This window comes from Arachis ipaensis, chromosome B05, assembly GCF_000816755.2.
Source record: "Arachis ipaensis cultivar K30076 chromosome B05, Araip1.1, whole genome shotgun sequence".
In the NCBI taxonomy this organism is placed as follows: Eukaryota; Viridiplantae; Streptophyta; class Magnoliopsida; order Fabales; family Fabaceae; genus Arachis; species Arachis ipaensis.
The window spans coordinates 124,849,335-124,868,306 of record NC_029789.2 but is presented as its reverse complement, the minus strand read 5'-3'; the positions used below and the strand labels follow the sequence as shown (position 1 = coordinate 124,868,306).

General features: G+C 38.2%; 1 protein-coding gene across 1 annotated transcript; it reads right to left on the bottom strand.

The window, feature by feature from the left end:
* Positions 8,864 to 12,265, bottom strand: LOC107644028 (the record flags this gene model as incomplete). The annotated part of the gene is given in 4 exon segments (XM_016347800.2): positions 8,864 to 9,167; positions 9,170 to 9,307; positions 11,347 to 11,511; positions 11,784 to 12,265. Coding segments are annotated over 4 exon segments (841 nt in total), but the record flags the coding sequence as incomplete, so codon positions are not given.

Below are 18,972 nucleotides of genomic sequence, written 5' to 3'. Positions count from 1 at the left end.
TCAGTAATGTGCAGGCGGAAAAGGTAGTGTGATGTGTGACGTACCTCGGGGGAAGAGCCAGTCTTCCCCTTATATACATGTTAGTGGTGGGCCCCCCATGGGGACAGGCCCATATCCTAAAGGATGCTGTCCCATAGCTGTGTGCGAGCCGTACAGAACGCGTGTCCGGGTCGGTTACAGGATGCGTGGCCGGACCGGGTGGAGCTCGGGTGGGTTGACCCGCGGGGATCTTGGGCCAGGCCGTAACAGTGCCCCCGACGCGCCAGTGATGGTCGTGAGGGCTATTGGTGGCGCGTGATGTTCCCGTTTCGTGTGTTGTCGTCGAATCGGCTGACCGTGGGGGAGACGCGTCTCTTGTGCGCGTGTCTTTTGGTTTGCTGAGGCGTCCGTTTGTCGCTTCGTTCTTCGCGTTGAGCATTAAATGCTCATAATGAGTTAAAAATCCTCGTGCGCAAAGACCATTTTGCCCCTGCCTCTTTTTGCGCTCCTTGTGGTGGTTTTTAAACAGTTTCTTTCTCTTTTCCTCCTACTCCTGCTATTTTCACCTTCCTCTCTCCCTGATATCTAAAATTTCTTGTTCGAGCCCCCTCGTGCCTCTTTTTTGTTCTCAAGTTCCTGCAACCAATTCAGGTAATTCTTGGTTCCTATTCTCTTGTGTTTACACTATGTTTTACTACTGCGTAGTTGCTGTTTGTGGTTGTTGCATGCTTGGTTTACTTTTGCCGAATGACTTTCCAATGCTGGGGTAGATGAATTAAGGGAGGGGTACCATTCCTGGGTAGGTTTTTAGGTGATTTGCGTGATAGGCGTAGCTTTTAACCGTATTTGGCCATGATTTGAGTTTGAAAAGGTGTAGTTTCTGGGTTTTTATGGGCTCCCGACCTCATAGACTGACGGAGTGGTACCCCGCTGTAGGTATGCCTCGCATTGTCTCCCGGGCTTCTGCATCTGGCGCGGCCTACGACCCGTATGCCTGGGTAACTTCCGATATAAAGGACTCGCCCAACCAAATAGATCTGGCGGAGTTGACCGAGTTCCGGCAAGCCGGTTACTTGTGTGGGGGAACAGACGAGGAGGTCAACTATGAGGACGCTGTTCCTGCCCCCAACGAGCGTATTTATGAGATCAATTTCCACTCTCCTCGTGTCCCCGATTGGATTTGGTTCTACAAATCCATGTTCACACAAGTCGGGGTTCGGATACCGCTTTCTGATTTCCAAATGGCACTCCTCAACCGGATATCCGTCTCCCCCTCACAGCTCCATCCAAACAGCTGGGCCTCAATCCGCTGTTTCGAATTGGTTTGCGAATACCTCGAGCTACCGGTGTCGGTGGACGTCTTCCTCTTCTTCTTCAATCTTACTAATCCTTCCAAACAAGGGAAAGCTAGGAAAGGGTTCCTTTCTTTCCGATCTACCCAGGGTAGGAGAATATTCGGCCTCTTCGAGGACTCCTACCATGGGTTCAAAGATAAGTACTTCAAAGTTCGCCCCGTCAAAGGTCGCCACCCCTTTTGGTTGTCGTTAGAGGGGGAGCGCCTTATCCCAACTTATTGGAGTTTTGGGGCGGGGTCGAACTCTTTCATTAAGATGACGTATAAAAGGTTGTCGCCCGTAGATAAGCAAATAGCTTATGTACTTTCTGCTATTTTTGAAAAGAACCCCGTGAACCCCCATCTCCTCATGGGTGAACGGGAGGTCGCTAGGAGCTATATCCGTGAGTTGTCTTGTTTGCTTACCTTCATTTGTTTATTGTTGTTTTCTTTACCCGATCTAACGACTAATGCGTCTGTTGTTTGCTGCAGTGGAAATGTCTGCCACCGTGACCGGAGTTGAGAATTTGATGAAGACCTTTTTTGAAGCGAGTGACGACGAGAATGCCGAAGAAAAGGATGCCGGGAGGTCGGAGGGTCCTTCTGGGGAGAAGGAGAATCAGGCTGTGCCTTCTCCCCAGGATACCGGCGTGTCGGAAAAACATACTGCAGGGGCCCAGGCTTCTCCTATTCGTGAGGAGGTGCCCGTTGAAGGGTAATCGTCCTTTACCCCCCTGCCGGACAGTGACGTGGAGCTCATCCATACTCCCAAGAGGTGGAGGATGTCTTCCAGCTCGGAAGGGGCCATCACTATAATGGAAAGGAACTTTGATGCTACCAAATTTATTGACTCGCAGCTGATACCGGGAACGGAGGAGCATTTTCATGGGACTGAGCTGTCCGGGCAGGCGAGGTGGATGTACCGGACCTTGCTTCATGGAGCCGTGATAGCTCGAAAGGCTGAATTCAAGTTGTCGGGAATGGAGGCGCTCCGGAGGAAGCTCGAGTCCTCTGTCAAAGCGAACAATGACTTCAAGGTCCAAGTTGAACTGCTCCAGGGCCAGCTGTCCGAGATGGGGGGAAAGCTCAGTGCTTCTGAGGAGAAAGCGTCGTCCGTTGCGGAGAAGTTGAAGGCGTCCGATGAGACCGTGGCCCGGCTGGTCGAGCGTGAGATGACCTTGGAGGGTCAGCTGAATGCCGCTCAGGGTCGGGTTGCCGCCTTGGAGAAAGAGCGGGAACAAGCCGTCTCAGAGGCAAAAACCGCTAAAGCTGAAGCCGCAGAGCTTAAGAAGAAACTCAAAGTGACCAAGGAACAAGGGAAGAACACGATCTCCATGACCGAAGATGCCCTGAAGGCTCAGCTAAAGATCGCAGCTCCTGATTTCGACACGTCGGCAATTGGCGTTTTCAAGACTATCCAGGACGGAAAGATTGTTGACATGCCGAGGAAGTGAGATCTTGTAACTTGGGATATTTTGTCACGCATTTACTGAATAACTTATTGCTCATTTTTTGTTTTGACACTTTATAAATTATGCTTATTCAGTCGTTTGGCCGGGTTGTCGTTTACTATATTTGTTGCCGTTATTTCTCTCGGAGGTGGGCTCACGCTCGTTTTCCCGTTTTATGTTTGTTATGGCTTGGACCGCCGTGGTCGTGTTGTCGCCGTCATTGGCTTTGGCCGTAAGGAAGATGGCCCCCGGGGTGATCAGTCCCGGTCTGCCGTTTTAAGGTGCGCTTGTGCGCGGCACACGTAGGGAAGTGGTAGACAAGTACGAAAATTTTTGACAAGTAGGAGTTAATCGTTAGCTAGGCAAATTAATCAATACGGCGAGTATTTGACAAAATAAAAAGGTAAATTATCATGTGAACAGAGCAAGTATTTACTATCTGTTTTGGTTCTCAGGTCGGTGAGTCGTCTGGTCATGAGTAGAACCTTCTTAGGTTACCTGCATTCCATGTTCTAGGTATTTCCTTGCCGTCGAGTCTTTCGAGCTTGTAGGCACCTTTTCCGAGCACCTCTTTAATCCTGTAGGGACCTTCCCAATTTGCTGCCAGCTTCCCTTCTCCCGGGGTCGGCACGCCGACGTCGTTGCGTCGTAGGACGAGGTCTCTTTCCTCGAAATCTCTTCTGAGGACTTTAGTGTTGTAACGCAGGGCTATTCTTTGTTTTAACGCCGTTTCTGATAAGTGAGTCATCTCCCTTGTCTCCTCCACCAGGTCCTTTTCCACCGCTTCGTTCACACCTGCGAGCAGTAGCCGGGGGCTTGGCTCGCCGATTTCGACGGGTATCACCACGTCGACCCCGTATGTTAGGCGGAAAGGGGTTTCCCCCGTGGCGCTTGGCTCGGTTGTTCGGTAGGACCATAGGACAGAAGCGAGCTCGTCGGCCCATGCTCCTTTCTTGTTGTCTAGGCGCTTCTTTAAGCCAAGTAGGATGACTTTGTTTGCGGCTTCTACTTGCCCATTCGTTTGGGGATGCTCTACCGAGGAGAACCTCTGTTTTATCCCTAGGCCAGAGAGGAATTCTGCGAACTTCTTGTCCGTGAACTGTATCCCATTATCCGAGATGACGACCTCTGGGATACCGAAACGGGTTATCACCTGCCTCCACATGAACTTCCGGCAGTTGGAGGACGATATTGTGGCCAGTGGTTCAACCTCTACCCTTTTGGTGTAGTAATCAATGGCGACAATGAGGTATTTGACTTGTCCTGGGCCGACTGGGAAAGGTCCCAGGAGGTCAACTCCCCATTGACCGAAAGGTCGAGTGGTCGTCAGTGAACTTAGCTCGGAGGCCGGTGCCTTGTGGAAGTTGGCGTTTTGTTGACACTTTATGCACCTTTTGACAAATTCCTTTGAGTCTTTCATCATTGTCGGCCAATAGTACCCGGCTCGGATGAGCTTCCTCGCTAGGGCTTTGCCCCCGATGTGGTGCCCGCAACACCCCTCGTGGACTTCTCTAAGTACATAGTCCGTCTGGTCGGGGTGTAAACATTTCAATAGGGGCTGGCTGAGTCCCTTTTTGAACAGTTGTCCTTGTATGATCGCATATCTGGCCGCCTCTCTTCTCAAAGTTTTGGCTGCTTTCTCATTGTCAGGTAACTTGCCGAGTTCCAGGAAGTTTATGATCGGGTCCAACCACGAGGGGCTTGACTCCGTCAGATGGAGAGCGACCGTTGGCTCCTTCACCATGCCCTGGATGAGAGACCGGTTATCCGCTCCCGGCTTCGTGCTCGCTAGTTTGGACAAGAGGTCCGCCCGTGTGTTCCTTTCTCTTGGGACGTGTTGGATCGTGACCTCTTGGAACTGACTTGTCATTTCTTTAACCTTTTCCAGGTATTTTTGCAGGAGGGGGTCCCGGGCTTGGTAGCTTCCGTTTACTTGGGAGGTGACGACCTGTGAGTCGCTGCATACTTCGACCTTCGTTGCCCCAACTTCACGTGCTAGTATTAGTCCGCTTAAGAGAGCTTCATATTCCGCTTGATTGTTCGACACAGGGAACTCGAACTTGGTCGATTGCTCGTAGACGACTCCTGCCGGACTTTCTAAGATGACCCCTGCTCCCCCGGACGTTTGGTTGGAGGCCCCGTCCACGTGGAGCCTCCACCGTGTGCCCTTTTCCTCGGAGGGATCACCCGTTACCTCAACCAAGAAGTCAGCCATTGCCTGGGCTTTGATTGCATGCCGGGGCTCATACTGCAAGTCGTATTGGGAGAGTTCGATGGCCCAGGTCATCATCCTACCAGCCAAATCAGGTTTTTGTAGTACTTGGCAAATTTCCTGGTCCGTTCTCACGACTATTCGGTGACCCTGGAAGTATTGCCTTAACCTTCGGGAGGAAGTTAGGAGTGTCAAAGCCAGCTTTTCCAGTTTGCTGTACCTCAGCTCGGCTCCTTGTAGAGCCCTACTCACGAAGTAGACCGGCTGCTGAGCTTTCCCTTCTTCTCTCACGAGCACCGCTGCAAGCGCTTCCTCTGTTACTGCCAGGTAGAGGTAGAGTGATTCTCTGGCCTTGGGCTTCCCGAGCACCGGGGGCGCTGCTAGGATTTCCTTGAAGTGGTTGAATGCCTCCTCGCACGCCGGGGTCCATTCGAATGCTATTCCCTTTTTCATCAGATTGAAGAAGGGTAGGGCTTTTGCTGCCGATGCACCGAGGAAACGGGATAATGCCGTCAGTCTCCCCGCCAATCGTTGGACATCTTTGATACAACCCGGGCTCTTCATCTGGAGAATCGCTTGGCATTTCTCGGGGTTGGCTTCCACTCCTCTTTGGGTGATCATGAATCCCAGGAACTTTCCTGCCTCCATGGCAAAGGCGCATTTGAGCAGGTTAAGCCTCATGCCGTGTTGCCGGAGGGACACAAATACGCCTCCCAGGTCGCTCAAGAGATCGTCTGGCCGTGTGGTTTTTGCGAGGATGTCGTCCACGTAGACTTCCACTGTCTTGCCTATAAGCTCACTGAATATTTTGTTCATCAATCTCTGGTATGTGGCGCCAGCATTTTTCAGACCAAATGGCATTACTTTGTAGCAATAGGTCCCTCCTGGCGTTATGAACGCCGTTTTTTCCTCGTCGGGTCGGTGCATCGGTATCTGGTTATACCCAGCATAGGCGTCCATGAAGCTCAGATACCGGTATCCCGCCGCTGCGTCGACGAGTGCGTCAATGTTGGGCAGGGGGTAGCAGTCCTTAGGACATGCCTTATTGAGGTCAGAGTAGTCTACACACATTCTCCACCTCCCATTGTGTTTCTTCACCAAAACTACGTTCGACAGCCAGGTCGAGTAGTCCAATTCCCAGATGAATCCTGTTTCAAGGAGGCTGGCCGCCTGCCTGGCCACCTCCTCTGCCCGTTCCTGTGACATCTTTCTCTTCCTCTAGGCCACTGGCTTGGCTTCTGGTTTGACGGCCAGATGGTGTGACATGAGCTGGGGATCTATCCCTGGCATGTCGGCTGGCGTCCAAGCGAAAGTAATGTGCAGGCGGAAAAGGTAGTGTAATGTGTGACGTACCTCGGGGGAAGAGCCAGTCTTCCCCTTATATACATGTTAGTGGTGGGCCCCCATGGGGACAGGCCCATATCCTAAAGGATGCTGTCCCATAGCTGTGTGCGAGCCGTACAGAACGCGTGTCCGGGTCGGTTACAGGATGCGTGGCCGGACCGGGTGGAGCTCGGGTCGGGTCGACCCGCGAGGATCTTGGGCCAGGCCGTAACACTACTTATCTCTATGAATACAAGGAACTATTAAGTAAACTACTTATTAATTATTTTTTCACATGCAATCTCATGAAGAGCTTGTTGTTTTTTACTCATTGTAGACATGTCATCATTAAGTATTTGTATATCCATTTCTCTTTCTCTTTCCTTAGTTATCCTTTCTATTTTCCTTTTCTTTACATTTATCTCAATTTCTTTAATATACCTCTGAGTTTATAATTCTTGTTCCTTCATTGTTACTTGAATTTGTAACTCTTTTTTTTATTGACATAATCTTTTGTTTATGTTTTCTCTCCTCTTCTCTTTCCTTTTTTTTTTCTATTAGTTCCTTTTCTCTAACATTCTTAATATCTTTCATGAGAGACAGCTTCTTAACAATTAATGATTTCTTTTCGCTAAGATCTTTAGATATTTGTGCTTTTTTTTTATCCTTTTTCTTGCTCTTCTTTGGTCCTTGTGGACGAAGGGGAGAGTCCACATCGGTTTCCTCAGCCAATGATATTTCTGGATTTGATGATAATGAGTATGCTCCAATTACATTGACCTTAGTTCTCTCTGAGCCTCCACTTCGTATTGGGAGTTGGCTTCTCCATTTTTGTTCTAGATGAAGCATATTTCAATATCTCCTAAAAGTGAATTTTTGACCAAAATTTATGGAATAAAATTTATAGGTCAACCCCTATATATCATTAGCGTTCGAACCACTCCTTATGTTTCGACTAGCTTGACCTAGCAACCAGGAAATTGTGCAACTTCCTTATTGATCTTATATCATCGTTTTTTATATGCAACTACCACCATTTTCAGGTCAGCACTAAATTCTATACAATAGTTGTGAATTCGATTTCAAAATGTGTCACTCTTTTAGTCAGTACCAACTATAGGGTCAGTTGAAACATTCAACCATGCACCGAATAATATCTCATCCTCTTTCCATTATCAGTATTGAATACTATCTTGCTTCTTGCTTACAATTTTTAATGTCATCATCATTAAGGTTTGCTAGCATCTAATCCACGAGAGTTGACAAAATCTGAATACTGCGAATTTGGACTAGATTGTATTGGAGTCTAAAGAGATGGGTTAGAAGAGCTCTCAATGCACTAAATTGAGTTGGAAACGGCAATAATGTTGGAGTAACATTTTCGATAGAGGAGTTAAATATGAATGAAAATGGATAATGTGGTGTTTGTGAATTTTAATTTTGTGGTTGGAAAATAGGAAATTGATTATTATAAGGAACTTGAAAATTGAAATTAAAAAGATTTTATAAATTTAGACTTCGAAATGTATTTGGTAGTGTGAAATTTTGATTTGAAATTTGAACGTTTGAAGTTTGAGATTGTTGGATATTTAGAGTTTGAAATTTTTTTTGTAAATAATTAAAAAAATAAATTAATTTGGAAGATTTTCATAAATATATTTGTACAGCATCCAATTGAACATATGCTATATGTTATGTATGCCGTCAGTTAATATTTTATATCATTAATTATTGACGAAAATTATTATTGAGTACGAAAAGACATTATTAATTTGTAATCTTTGAAAGACTAATTTAATTACGTACCACTTGTTAATATATACATAATATATATTTTTATTTTTTTAATAATTATCACATATTAAAATTTGATTAGAAGTACAAAGTCCCTCTTCAGATGGACTCTCCTTCTCAAAGCAAGAGGAGAACCTCCCTTTGAGTTCCACCCCCTTACACCTATCTGCTATAGTAACCTTTAAAATTCATCGTACAAAATTAAATTTTAAAATTCATAAAACCATAAACACCATCAAAATATAAATTAAATTTGAAAAACAAGAAGGAATATATATATATAGGCGGAAAGAGGACGCACACTCAAAATTCATCCTCACCTCCCTCCCGCCCAAGAATCCACCACGATGAAAACCCACTCCACACAGAATCGTGTAATTATCTGCCCAGATCGAGTAGGAACGAGTTAGGTACCTCAGTACCTGTTGGTATGTGTTATGTTGTTATTCCTACTTTTTTAAGTTTACTAAAGAAATCTTTAAAGCAATGGTTGAGTTATATCTGTATGAAGTAAACTAATAGTTTGATCTACCACTCGACTTTTTGAATTGGAATTTCATGTTGAGAGAATCCATTCCCTTATACCAAATGCCACAAAATTCATAAATTCCAATGTTTCTTAAACAACAAAATGAATAGATATACACCAACATGTTAGACAGTTAACGAAGGAAACAATTGGTTCACTTACAAGTTTTGGAAAAATGAAAAAAAGAAAAGGTGTTTGAGATTCAGTTTATTACTTTACAAGGTGTTTAAGTGTTTATGCTTATATTTTGAATCAAGTTATAAACCTTTGTTTCAATAATCTAAAGGGAATAAGAACAAAAATCATTGACCCTTTTTTATGAGTTGCCAAAACACTGAAACAGCATATCTGAAACATAATTTTTCATTCACGGTGTTCACATTTCAAAAACATCACTGGCTATACTCGGTTTAAGTCTCACTATTTTGTCTGAGGAACTGAAGGTCCTTCATTTGCAATTCCACAGCTTCTTTTGACAAGGGCTTTGCTTCCAGAACATAATCATCGCCACCTCCTTCTGCTACTCTCAATGCCTTGTCTCTTACCANCATTGTGATAAGCAACGTCTCGTCTTCCTCCTCTATAGGATCCTTTCCGAAGCAACAAACATAGGTTGCATCGAGTGCCTTCTCAACTCTAATCTCCATTGGAATAGCTGGTGGTGCAGCCTTCAGCTTTGCACGTCTCTGAAAGTTTAAAGATTGGTGTTTCTTCAGTTGTTAGAGTAATGTTACATAGATGGAGCTTTTAGAACCATTGAAAATAAGCACCGTGCATGGATGTAGAGCATTAAAACACAAGCAAACAACATCTAACATAAATCTTGGAGCTGAATTTCGTTTTCTCATGCTTTCAAATTGAGAACATATTGCACTTCTTACAACACAACATGGGCAGCCCAGTGCACAAGCAACCTGCGTTAACGCAAGGTTCGGGAAAGTGCCGCACCCAAAAGGTGTAATGTACGCAACGTCGCAACCTAATTTGATAATTACATCGGTGGTTGTTTCCACGGCTAGAACTTGTGACGCTGAGGTTACACCGAGACAACTCAACCGTTGCTTCAAGGCTCCCCTTTCTCTTAAAACACAACATGAATGATCATATATCTGAGAAGATCCCATTTTATGTCTAATTTGTCATTAGAGGGTTACCTAGGGATCTAGGAGAGTAGCAGGCATAGAGCACAGTTTGGTAACAACCAAGTCTCATCTCACTAGTGGAGTTAGTTACGTAGATCATATAGCACTGTAAAGCACAATTCTTAAAGTTGTGTATAAATTATCATCTTCCATATCTGGTGGAAAATCTTCGGATCATCCTTAAAAGTCTCAAATTAGCAACTTTATCATGTCAGTACGGTTGGTACAGGGCAGCTTGTATTATTGATAACTAACGAGCTATTGTTGCCGCAATGCAGCAACCAAATACAAATGAATACCTATTTGCCTTGAAGAGAAGGCAAATAAATGTTTAATATGCAAGGCCTCAGTGTGACAATTTTGCAGATAATATAAAATGAAATTGATACATAATACACACTGAATGACTGTTACAGTTACAAGAAAGGTGTATGTTTTTTCAGTATTTGCTAGTATGCAATTTGTTAAGACAAGCTTTTGAGGCACATGGTCGACACATAAGTCGCAATAAGACAGAGCATATAGAGTGTAAGTTTAGCAAGCCATGAGGAATTCAAACAGAGAAATGAAAATTGGAGAAAATACTATACCATCAGTTAAGAGATTTAAATATTTTGGTTGTATTATTCAAGACAATGGAGAAACAGAAGGAGATACAATCCTAGGATACAAGAGGGTAGATCAAAGTGGCGGAGTGCTTCAAAATACATTTAAAGCTAAACAATAAATGTTATTACACTACCATTAGATCAACTATGATGAATAGAGTGTTGGTCGGTAAAGAGTGAACACAAACATGAGTTTAGAGTGACTTAGATGAATATGCTTTGACGGATGAGCTATCATACTAGAATAGACATAATAAGGAATGAGGACACGATAAAGAAAGTTGGAGTGACGCCTAATATTGAAGAGATGATGGAACCTCCTCTTAAGTGATTTGAGAACTTGGTGAAAGAGGGGAGATCAGATGGAAGATACCGGTGATTAAGGGCATAGGAGACTAAAAAAGACGGTGAAAAGGTGATCAAAAGAGACAAAGTATGAAAGGGCTAGTTCAAACATGATTCATGATAGGGTGCAATAATATCACTTGATTCCTGTAGCTAACCCCACTTAGCGGAACAAGGCTTGTTCTTGTTGATTGCAAGCGTTTTGTCTTTGCCTTGACAAGGATTAAGCGGTGTTTAGCCAAGTCTTTTTCCATTGAGGTATATACTATTGAGATGAAAATTTGAAAATTTTCTTATCACTAAAAAATTATTTAGGAAAGACCGAAGAGAACAATGCAGAACATATATCATAATGTCCTCCCACAGACAAGAACAATGACAAGCCTGCAGAAACCTTTGAAGCACCATTTTCAACCATTCTTCTGAGCCAAATTGTTTACCATTTAGACTGATTCGGTCAGTTAATATAAACTGATACAACTCCCCTTCAAATGCAAAGTAGTATTAAGCAAGAGTCCCATTTATAATAAAACATTTGTAGCGGCTGATTTTGTAATTTACACGAAGCATTTTTATCAAATATGAATATACTAAAACTTGTAAGATACAAAGATAGAAGAAGGGACCAACCTCTCTTGCTTCATTCATCAAGGCAATAAAATTCTGCTCCTCAAATTCAATGTCATTCGAGATCCGCAGCCTCGCCACCCCTTCCAAAATCTCCTCAGTTTTCAGAAGACCAGCACCAACCGCAGCTAGCCAACAGCACAACAGAACATAAAGAGGATCCCCTGCCTAAATACAAAAAGATAACTAAACAACCCATTACCAATATTCATCAACATAAAATGTAACACAGAGTTTTGAGCATGAAAACCACTTCCACTAAATTACAGCTCTTAAACCCAAGACTGAAATTTGAACGAAAGGGTTAAACACTTCATCACCAACCTTTTATCCATTATAAGGTTACAAAGTTTGAGTTTTGTCGAATTATACAACCCAAGGTTCAATTTTGATTATGTGTGGTGGTTGGAAAAGAACTAAATGGATTCAAAATTGATTACCCGTCCTCTTCGAGTCTGGAACTCATAGAAAGCTCTGGAATCATTGATGGAGCACTTCTTGCCAACCCTTCTTCTGAACTCAGCAAAATCAATGATGTCACTTCCAACGCCACCTTCATCGCTGAGAATCCTAGCTATGAGTCCAACCACAGGCAAAGAACCAATGACCTTGTTGGCGAAACCAGAAATGGAGTTCTGGTTCTCCATGTAAGCTCTAATGGAAAGTTTCCTAACTCTAGAGGTTGAGGAGGTTTGCCTTGTGGAGTGAACATGATGATGAAGAAAAAGCAGAGAAGAAGAAGAGAGTTTAGAAGAAGGGAGGTTATAGAGATGAAATGTGAGATTGGTGTGAAGAGATGAAGATGATGAAGAGAGTGGTAAAGTGGACTTAAAAACAAGCATGATGGTCGTTCGTTGAACTTCGTTTCTTGGCCTCTCGTTTTTATATGTTATCAGGGAACTTTGATTCTATGCCACGAGGGGATTTTGCATTAGGAAATGGAAATTGTTTGGTGCTTTCAAAATTCTGTTTAGTTTGTCTAGAAATAGTCAAATAGAGATTGAGTAAAATGAAACTCATTTTTTTATTTTGAATTACATGAATAAATGTTAGACATCATAAAAAATTCTTTGGGTTTATTTCGAGCGCTTAAAAAGTGACGTTCTTTCAAGTTTTTGTGACTAATTTATTCTAGTATTATTTTTGAATTTGAATACTCTAAATTTTGAATTTTCACTTTAGAAAATAAAATTTGATCTCTCACCATTTATTTTATTAAGTGAACTAAGAAAAAATATAAGAGAGAAACTATTCAAAAATAAAAAATCACATTTTACCCTCTAAAATAAAATTCAAAATTTAAAGAATCTAAATCCTTATTTGTTGGCATGCTAATTAAGAGACATTTATGCACTACTAAAAATAGGATAAAATAAGACACTAAAAATAACATAAAACTAAAAAAATAAACACAAAATAACTTATTTATAAATTACTTTTAATATAAATATTTATTGTTTAAATTATTTTTTCAAAAGTAACTTAATTAAGTTGTTTATCCATGACCTAAATCATAAAGCTTTTACATTATACAAAAGCTAAAGTAAGACACAGTCACGCAGATTCTATAAAAAAAAAACGTGCGGAACAAAAAAGCCTCTTCGCAAAGAAAACAGGAAGCGCAAAAACACGTTTCCTTGAAAAACGAGAAGCACAAAGATATCTAACTTATCTTTTAGTAATTATTTTATAGTTAAATATTTTGATTCCTAAAAAAGATTTAGTTGGACAGTTTAATATAATCAAATGTTAATTGTTGTGAAAAAAAATATTTGATTAAAACTAAATTTTTAAAAATATTTATAAAAACACTTAAATTTAATACGACATGAGAAATAGTAGAAAAAAATTAATGTATTAAAAAATATTGAAAGGATTGAATTTATAAAAAATATGAAAAATATTGACAAAAAAATTAATTTAGTACACAATATTCAATTTCACAAATTAAAATAAGTCACTCAATATAAAATAAAAATGTTCATAGATCAAATTAGATCAGATTTAATTGGATCTAAATTTCGAATTTTACTTTAAAGGATAAAGTGTGATCTCTCACCATTTATTTTATAAGTGGGACTAAGAAAAAATACGAGAGAAAAATTATTTAAAGGTGTGATTTTCACACTTTATCCTCTAAAGTAAAAATTCAAAATTTAGAAGATCCAAATTCAGTTTAATTAGGCATGGACGTGACTCTAATAGGCCACTAAAACTATTTTAATTCGGTCTGAAATAAACCAAATTAATCATACAAAAACAATCTTAATTGAAATATAAATATATAATATTTTATTATTAATTTTATTCTAAAATATATATATATATTTATTATAAAAAACAACTTTAGGCTTAATCGAGTGACTCAAAACATAACCTAACCTAAAAATAACGTCGAGTAAAAATGATAATCCGAAACCGACAAAATATACTTTGTATCCGAGTCTTGAACATCCTTAATGAAAAGTCAAGGACTAATTTGGTACACCTACAAAAATAACATAATAGATGACACGTAGACGAATAATGTTATTACATGTGTTATAGGATGACACGTGGCAAATAGTGTTGTGACACGTGACACACTCGTTTACGTCAAGTCATGTGTCACTGACTAATTCGTCATCATACCACTATACATGACTAAATCATAATGTAACATGTGTCACTAATGATCCACGTCATCAAATCGCGTTAGCATATTGTTGACAGAAAAAAGGTGAAAGACTAAAGTGTTGCACTTTTACCAATCTAAAAAATGTAATTAGTGAAATTTGAATTTTAATGACGAAATTGATGTACAACGTCAATTTTAGAGACTACTTTTGAGATTTTATTTTTATATTGGAGTTGTGTTATCATTCCTAATTTTTGTATACTAAATAAATCTAAATCTAGAAGCATGGCCTACCATATGTTTCATAGTTAGAGAAAAAATATAGAGAACTATTTTTTAATTAGCAAATATTAGCTAACTTTAATATTTATTTAGGATTAGAATATATGATTTAGAGTTTAGAATTTAAGACAAATAAACTACCTTTAAAAAAAATTGGCAAAAAACTATTAGTTATATAGTATTATTCATATTCGAATAACTTGGGAATACAATAATAAAAAGCATAAGAAATAAACTTTTATTTAGTCAATATTAGTCAACTTTAGAATTTAAGTTTATAATTTAGAATTTAAAATTAAAGATTTATAATTTAGAGTCTAAATTTAGAATAAATGAAATAAATTTGAAAAAGTTAATTGATGTTGGCAGAAAAATATTGTGCGCGCACTTTTTTTTTTCTCTTCTTCGAATGCGCTTTTTATTTCTTACTTCTTTTTCTTTTGCTTCTTCTTACTTACTTACACTCCTACTTCTTTTTCTTTTTATCCTCCTTCTTTTTCTCTATCTTACTTTTTTGTTATTGTCATCGCTATCACCACCACCACTTCCTCCTCCTTCTCCTCTTTCTCCTTCTCTTTCTCCTCTCATTTTTTTCATTTGAGGTCTTCTTTTTCTTCTTTTTTTTCTCATCCTTTATTATCATCGCCATCATCTTCTTCTTAGTTAAATATCACACAATTAGTTTAACGATTCATTAAGTTGTAAATGGCATGGTTAAAAAATTTCAGTGTAAAAATTAAAAATTTTTCTGTGTCATAGTTAAAAAATTTTGATGCTATTTTTCTGAAAAATTCTACACAATTCAAAACTCTCATTCATCATTATCATCATCATCATCATCATCATTATCATCTTCTTTTTCTTCTTCTTTCACATTCTCATAATTATTCTTCTTCTTTATTCATATTCTCATAATTCTTGTTTCACACTCTTAATTATAACTTGTGTCATGGTTAAGAAATTTTGATGTCAAAATTAACAAACTCCTTGTGTCACGGTTAAAAAATTTTGATATTATTTTTTTTGTTAAATTTTGCATAACTCAAAACTCCTTCTCCTCTTCTTCTTCTTCAGTTTAATACCACACAATTAATTCAATGATAACAAAACACATCATTTAGTTAGAAATGATATAGAAATCTTTTGACAAATGATACAAAAAATCTAAAGAATCGCAAGTCCAAAACCTTAATTCACCCAACCAAAAAAATACATTCAAATATGTTTTAGAAAAAAAAATACATCAACTTGTTGTAAATGACATAGAAATGGCTAAACCTTTTATATATGAATTTAGTACTACCCAACTAGTTCAATGATGAGAAACATACATCATTTAGTTAGAAATGACACGGTTAAAAAATATATATGTCACGGTTAAGAAATTTTGGTGTTAAAATTAAAAAATTTTCTGTATCACAATTAAAAAATTTTGGTATTATTTGTTTGATAAATTATGCACAATTTAAAATTTTCTTTCCTCATCATCATCATCTTATTTGATATTCTTCTTCTTCTTGTTTGATATTCTCATAATTCCTATTTCACCCTCTTAACAAAAACCTATGTCACTGTTAAAAAATTTCGATATCAAAATTAAAAAACTTCCATGTCACAGTTAAAAAATTTTAGCGATATTTTCTGATAAATTCTTCATAACTCAAAACTCCACATTTTCTTCTTCATCATCATCTTCTTCTTCTTCTTCTTGTTTTACATTCTCATAATTTTTATTTCACCACGGTTAAAAAATTTCGATATCAAAATTAAGAAATTTCTGTGTCATGTAAAAAATTTTGGTACTATTTTCTTATAAATTTTACAAAACTCAAAACTCCTCTTCCTCCTCTTTTTCTTCTTCATCATCATTATTTTTTTCTTTCTTCTTGTTTATCTTCTCCTTGCTTCACCTTTTCATAATTCTTCTTAATAAAATTGTGAAAGAATAAGAAAAGAAGAGAGGAAGAATATTATACTTCTTGATTGATTGAATTGAATTATATTATGTAGGTAAAACTAAATATATATAGAGCATTGGGCTAAGAAAGATAAAAGCAAATAAAGATAAGATAAGAACAACTAAAGATAAGATAAGATAAAATAATAAAGACTAAAATTGTAACTGAATTTATGTATTCTGTTGGGTTAAATTTGTGGGCCACGAGACTTCTTTATTGTTGTCATGGACTAAGGTGGAAGAGTAGTTTAATACGCTCCCGCAAGCTGGTGGATGGAAGATGTCAATAATCCACAGCTTGGATAAGTTCCGATGAAATTGTTGAGCGTCTGATGTGGTGACGCGAAGGAAGATGCATGCGGCGGAGCTTGAGCTGCCGGCGGCAAAAATATAAAAGGAGATGATGTGATTGAGCAGCAATCTTCAAAAAATTGCGTGCGGCGGAACTTGAGCTGCCGGCGGCAAAAATATAAAAGGAGATGCTGTGCTTGAGCAGCGATCTTCAAAAAAAAAAAGCACGTAGAGCGCAATAAGATTGATCTTTAGAGGGCGCGTATGGCGCAATAAGAGTGGTCTTCAAAGGGCGCGTAGAGCGCGATAAAAAAAAAGAGGGCGCGTGGAGCGCAATAAGAGTGCAGATGGAACTGCTAAAACAGATGCAGATTGAACTGCTGAAACAAAATGCAGACATGACAGCTGAAACAAAATGCAGACATGACAGCTGAAACAGAATGCAGACGAAACTCCCGGAAGAAGGTGTAGATGAAACTGCCGGAAGAAGGCGCAGACAAGTCATAGTAACTATTCCATGAATGATAGTTAAATCCTGTTAGAACAGGTGTAACCAAGACCGATGTTGGATTTTTACTTGGATGGACGTAATAGAGATTGGTTAGATTCTGAGCTAAATTAAAAGATTAATTATTCATCGTGGTAGGAGGTTGAAAAAGAAGTAGAGTGATTTTTCACCAGAAAGATGATAGCTTATGTATCCTCTTCAAGGAGGATACCAAGACTCTGATACCATAATAAAATTGTGAAAGGATAAGAAAAGAAGAGAAGAAGAATATTATACTTTGTATTTCTTGATTGATTGAATTGAATTGAATTATGAAGGTAAAACTAAATATATATAGAGCATTGGACTAAGAAAGATAAAAGCAAATAAAGATAAGATAAGAACAACTAAAGATAAGATAAGATAAAATAATAAAGACTAAAATTGTAACTGAATTTATGTATTCTGTTGGGTTGAATTTATGGGTCACGAGACCTCTTTATTGTTGTCATGTGCTAAGGTGGAAGAGTAGTTTAATACTTCTTATTTTACACTCATAACAAAAAAAAAACAAAACAAAACAAAAAATACATAATATTTCAAATCACTGGAAGAGGAGGAAAAAAATGCATCAAAGAAGAAAGAATGCGAAAAAAAATTTATATTAAAGAATGCGAAATACGCGTTAGTAGGGAGTTGGAGCTAGGATGGCAATGGGGGCATTGGGGTGGGCTTTTGCCTTATCCAACTCCGCCCCACCCTACAATAACCTCATATAACTCGCCCTGCTCCTACTCGCGAATAGTGAAAAGTTAAACTCTAACATCTCCATGAGAGTACCCCCAGCCTTACGTGCCTCTATAATTATTAAAATCCAACAAATAAAATTAAATTTTAAAATTTATATAATCATCAATACATACATAAATAAATTAAAATAAAAATTTAAATATGATACAATATTATTAATTATTTTATATATATTACATATATTATGTATTAAAACTGTATATATTTATATATATTATATATATCAGGGGTGAACATTATCTAGATACGATCCGATCTGTCCAAAAACTCGCCCTGTTAAAAACAGTTGGATAAATTACTCATCCCGAGTGAGTTGGGCGGGATGGATACCCAGGTTCGAATAGTATTGTCACTCTTAATTGGAGCGTGTTGCTTTCATAGTTTTGTTCAATTTAGATTAACTTATTTAAATTTAATTGTCAAAAATTTTTTTTGTGTATAACTAAAGTGTATTATTAAATAAATCTAAGTACTACATACAATTAGTACTAATGTTACTTTACAGGTCGACCCAATCACCGTATTTTCAAAGACAAATTTTTTAGTACTTATAAATTTAATGTCAAAATTACCAAAGTTATTAATAAGTTTTAAATATTTAAAATTATTTATTTTTATATTTTTAAATTAAATATTAATTTATATATCTTTTTAATAAATTAGGTAACTATTAGGGGTGGCAAAACGGGTTGAACCCGTCGAGTCGATCCGCTAAAAAAAGGTGGGTCGGACTAGAATTTGGAACTCACTAAATTAAAAAAATCTGTCAAATCCGCACCGCCAAATTGGCGGGTCTTGACGGGGCAGGGCGGGCCGGTCCGCCGGGCCGAAGATTTTTATTTTTCTTTTTTTGATTAAATAAAAGAGTGATTACTATTATAAAATTAATAATTATAGAATTTTCAAACTTTTTTTTGTTTTTATTTTTATTCTTCTTTTAGTTATTAACTTTATTTATTTTATTTTACAATTTCGTATATTTGCTCAAATTATGTGACTTATTTTTTGAAAATAAAGATGATTCTATTGACAAATATTATTTTGAACAATTTTATTGAAATTAAAAATTAAAAAAATATAATAAAAAAATTATATTATAATTTGATTATTTTTTATTTATATTTGATTATTTAATTATTATTTTTTGGTTAATTTTAATAAATTTTATTTTTTCAAAAAAAAAAA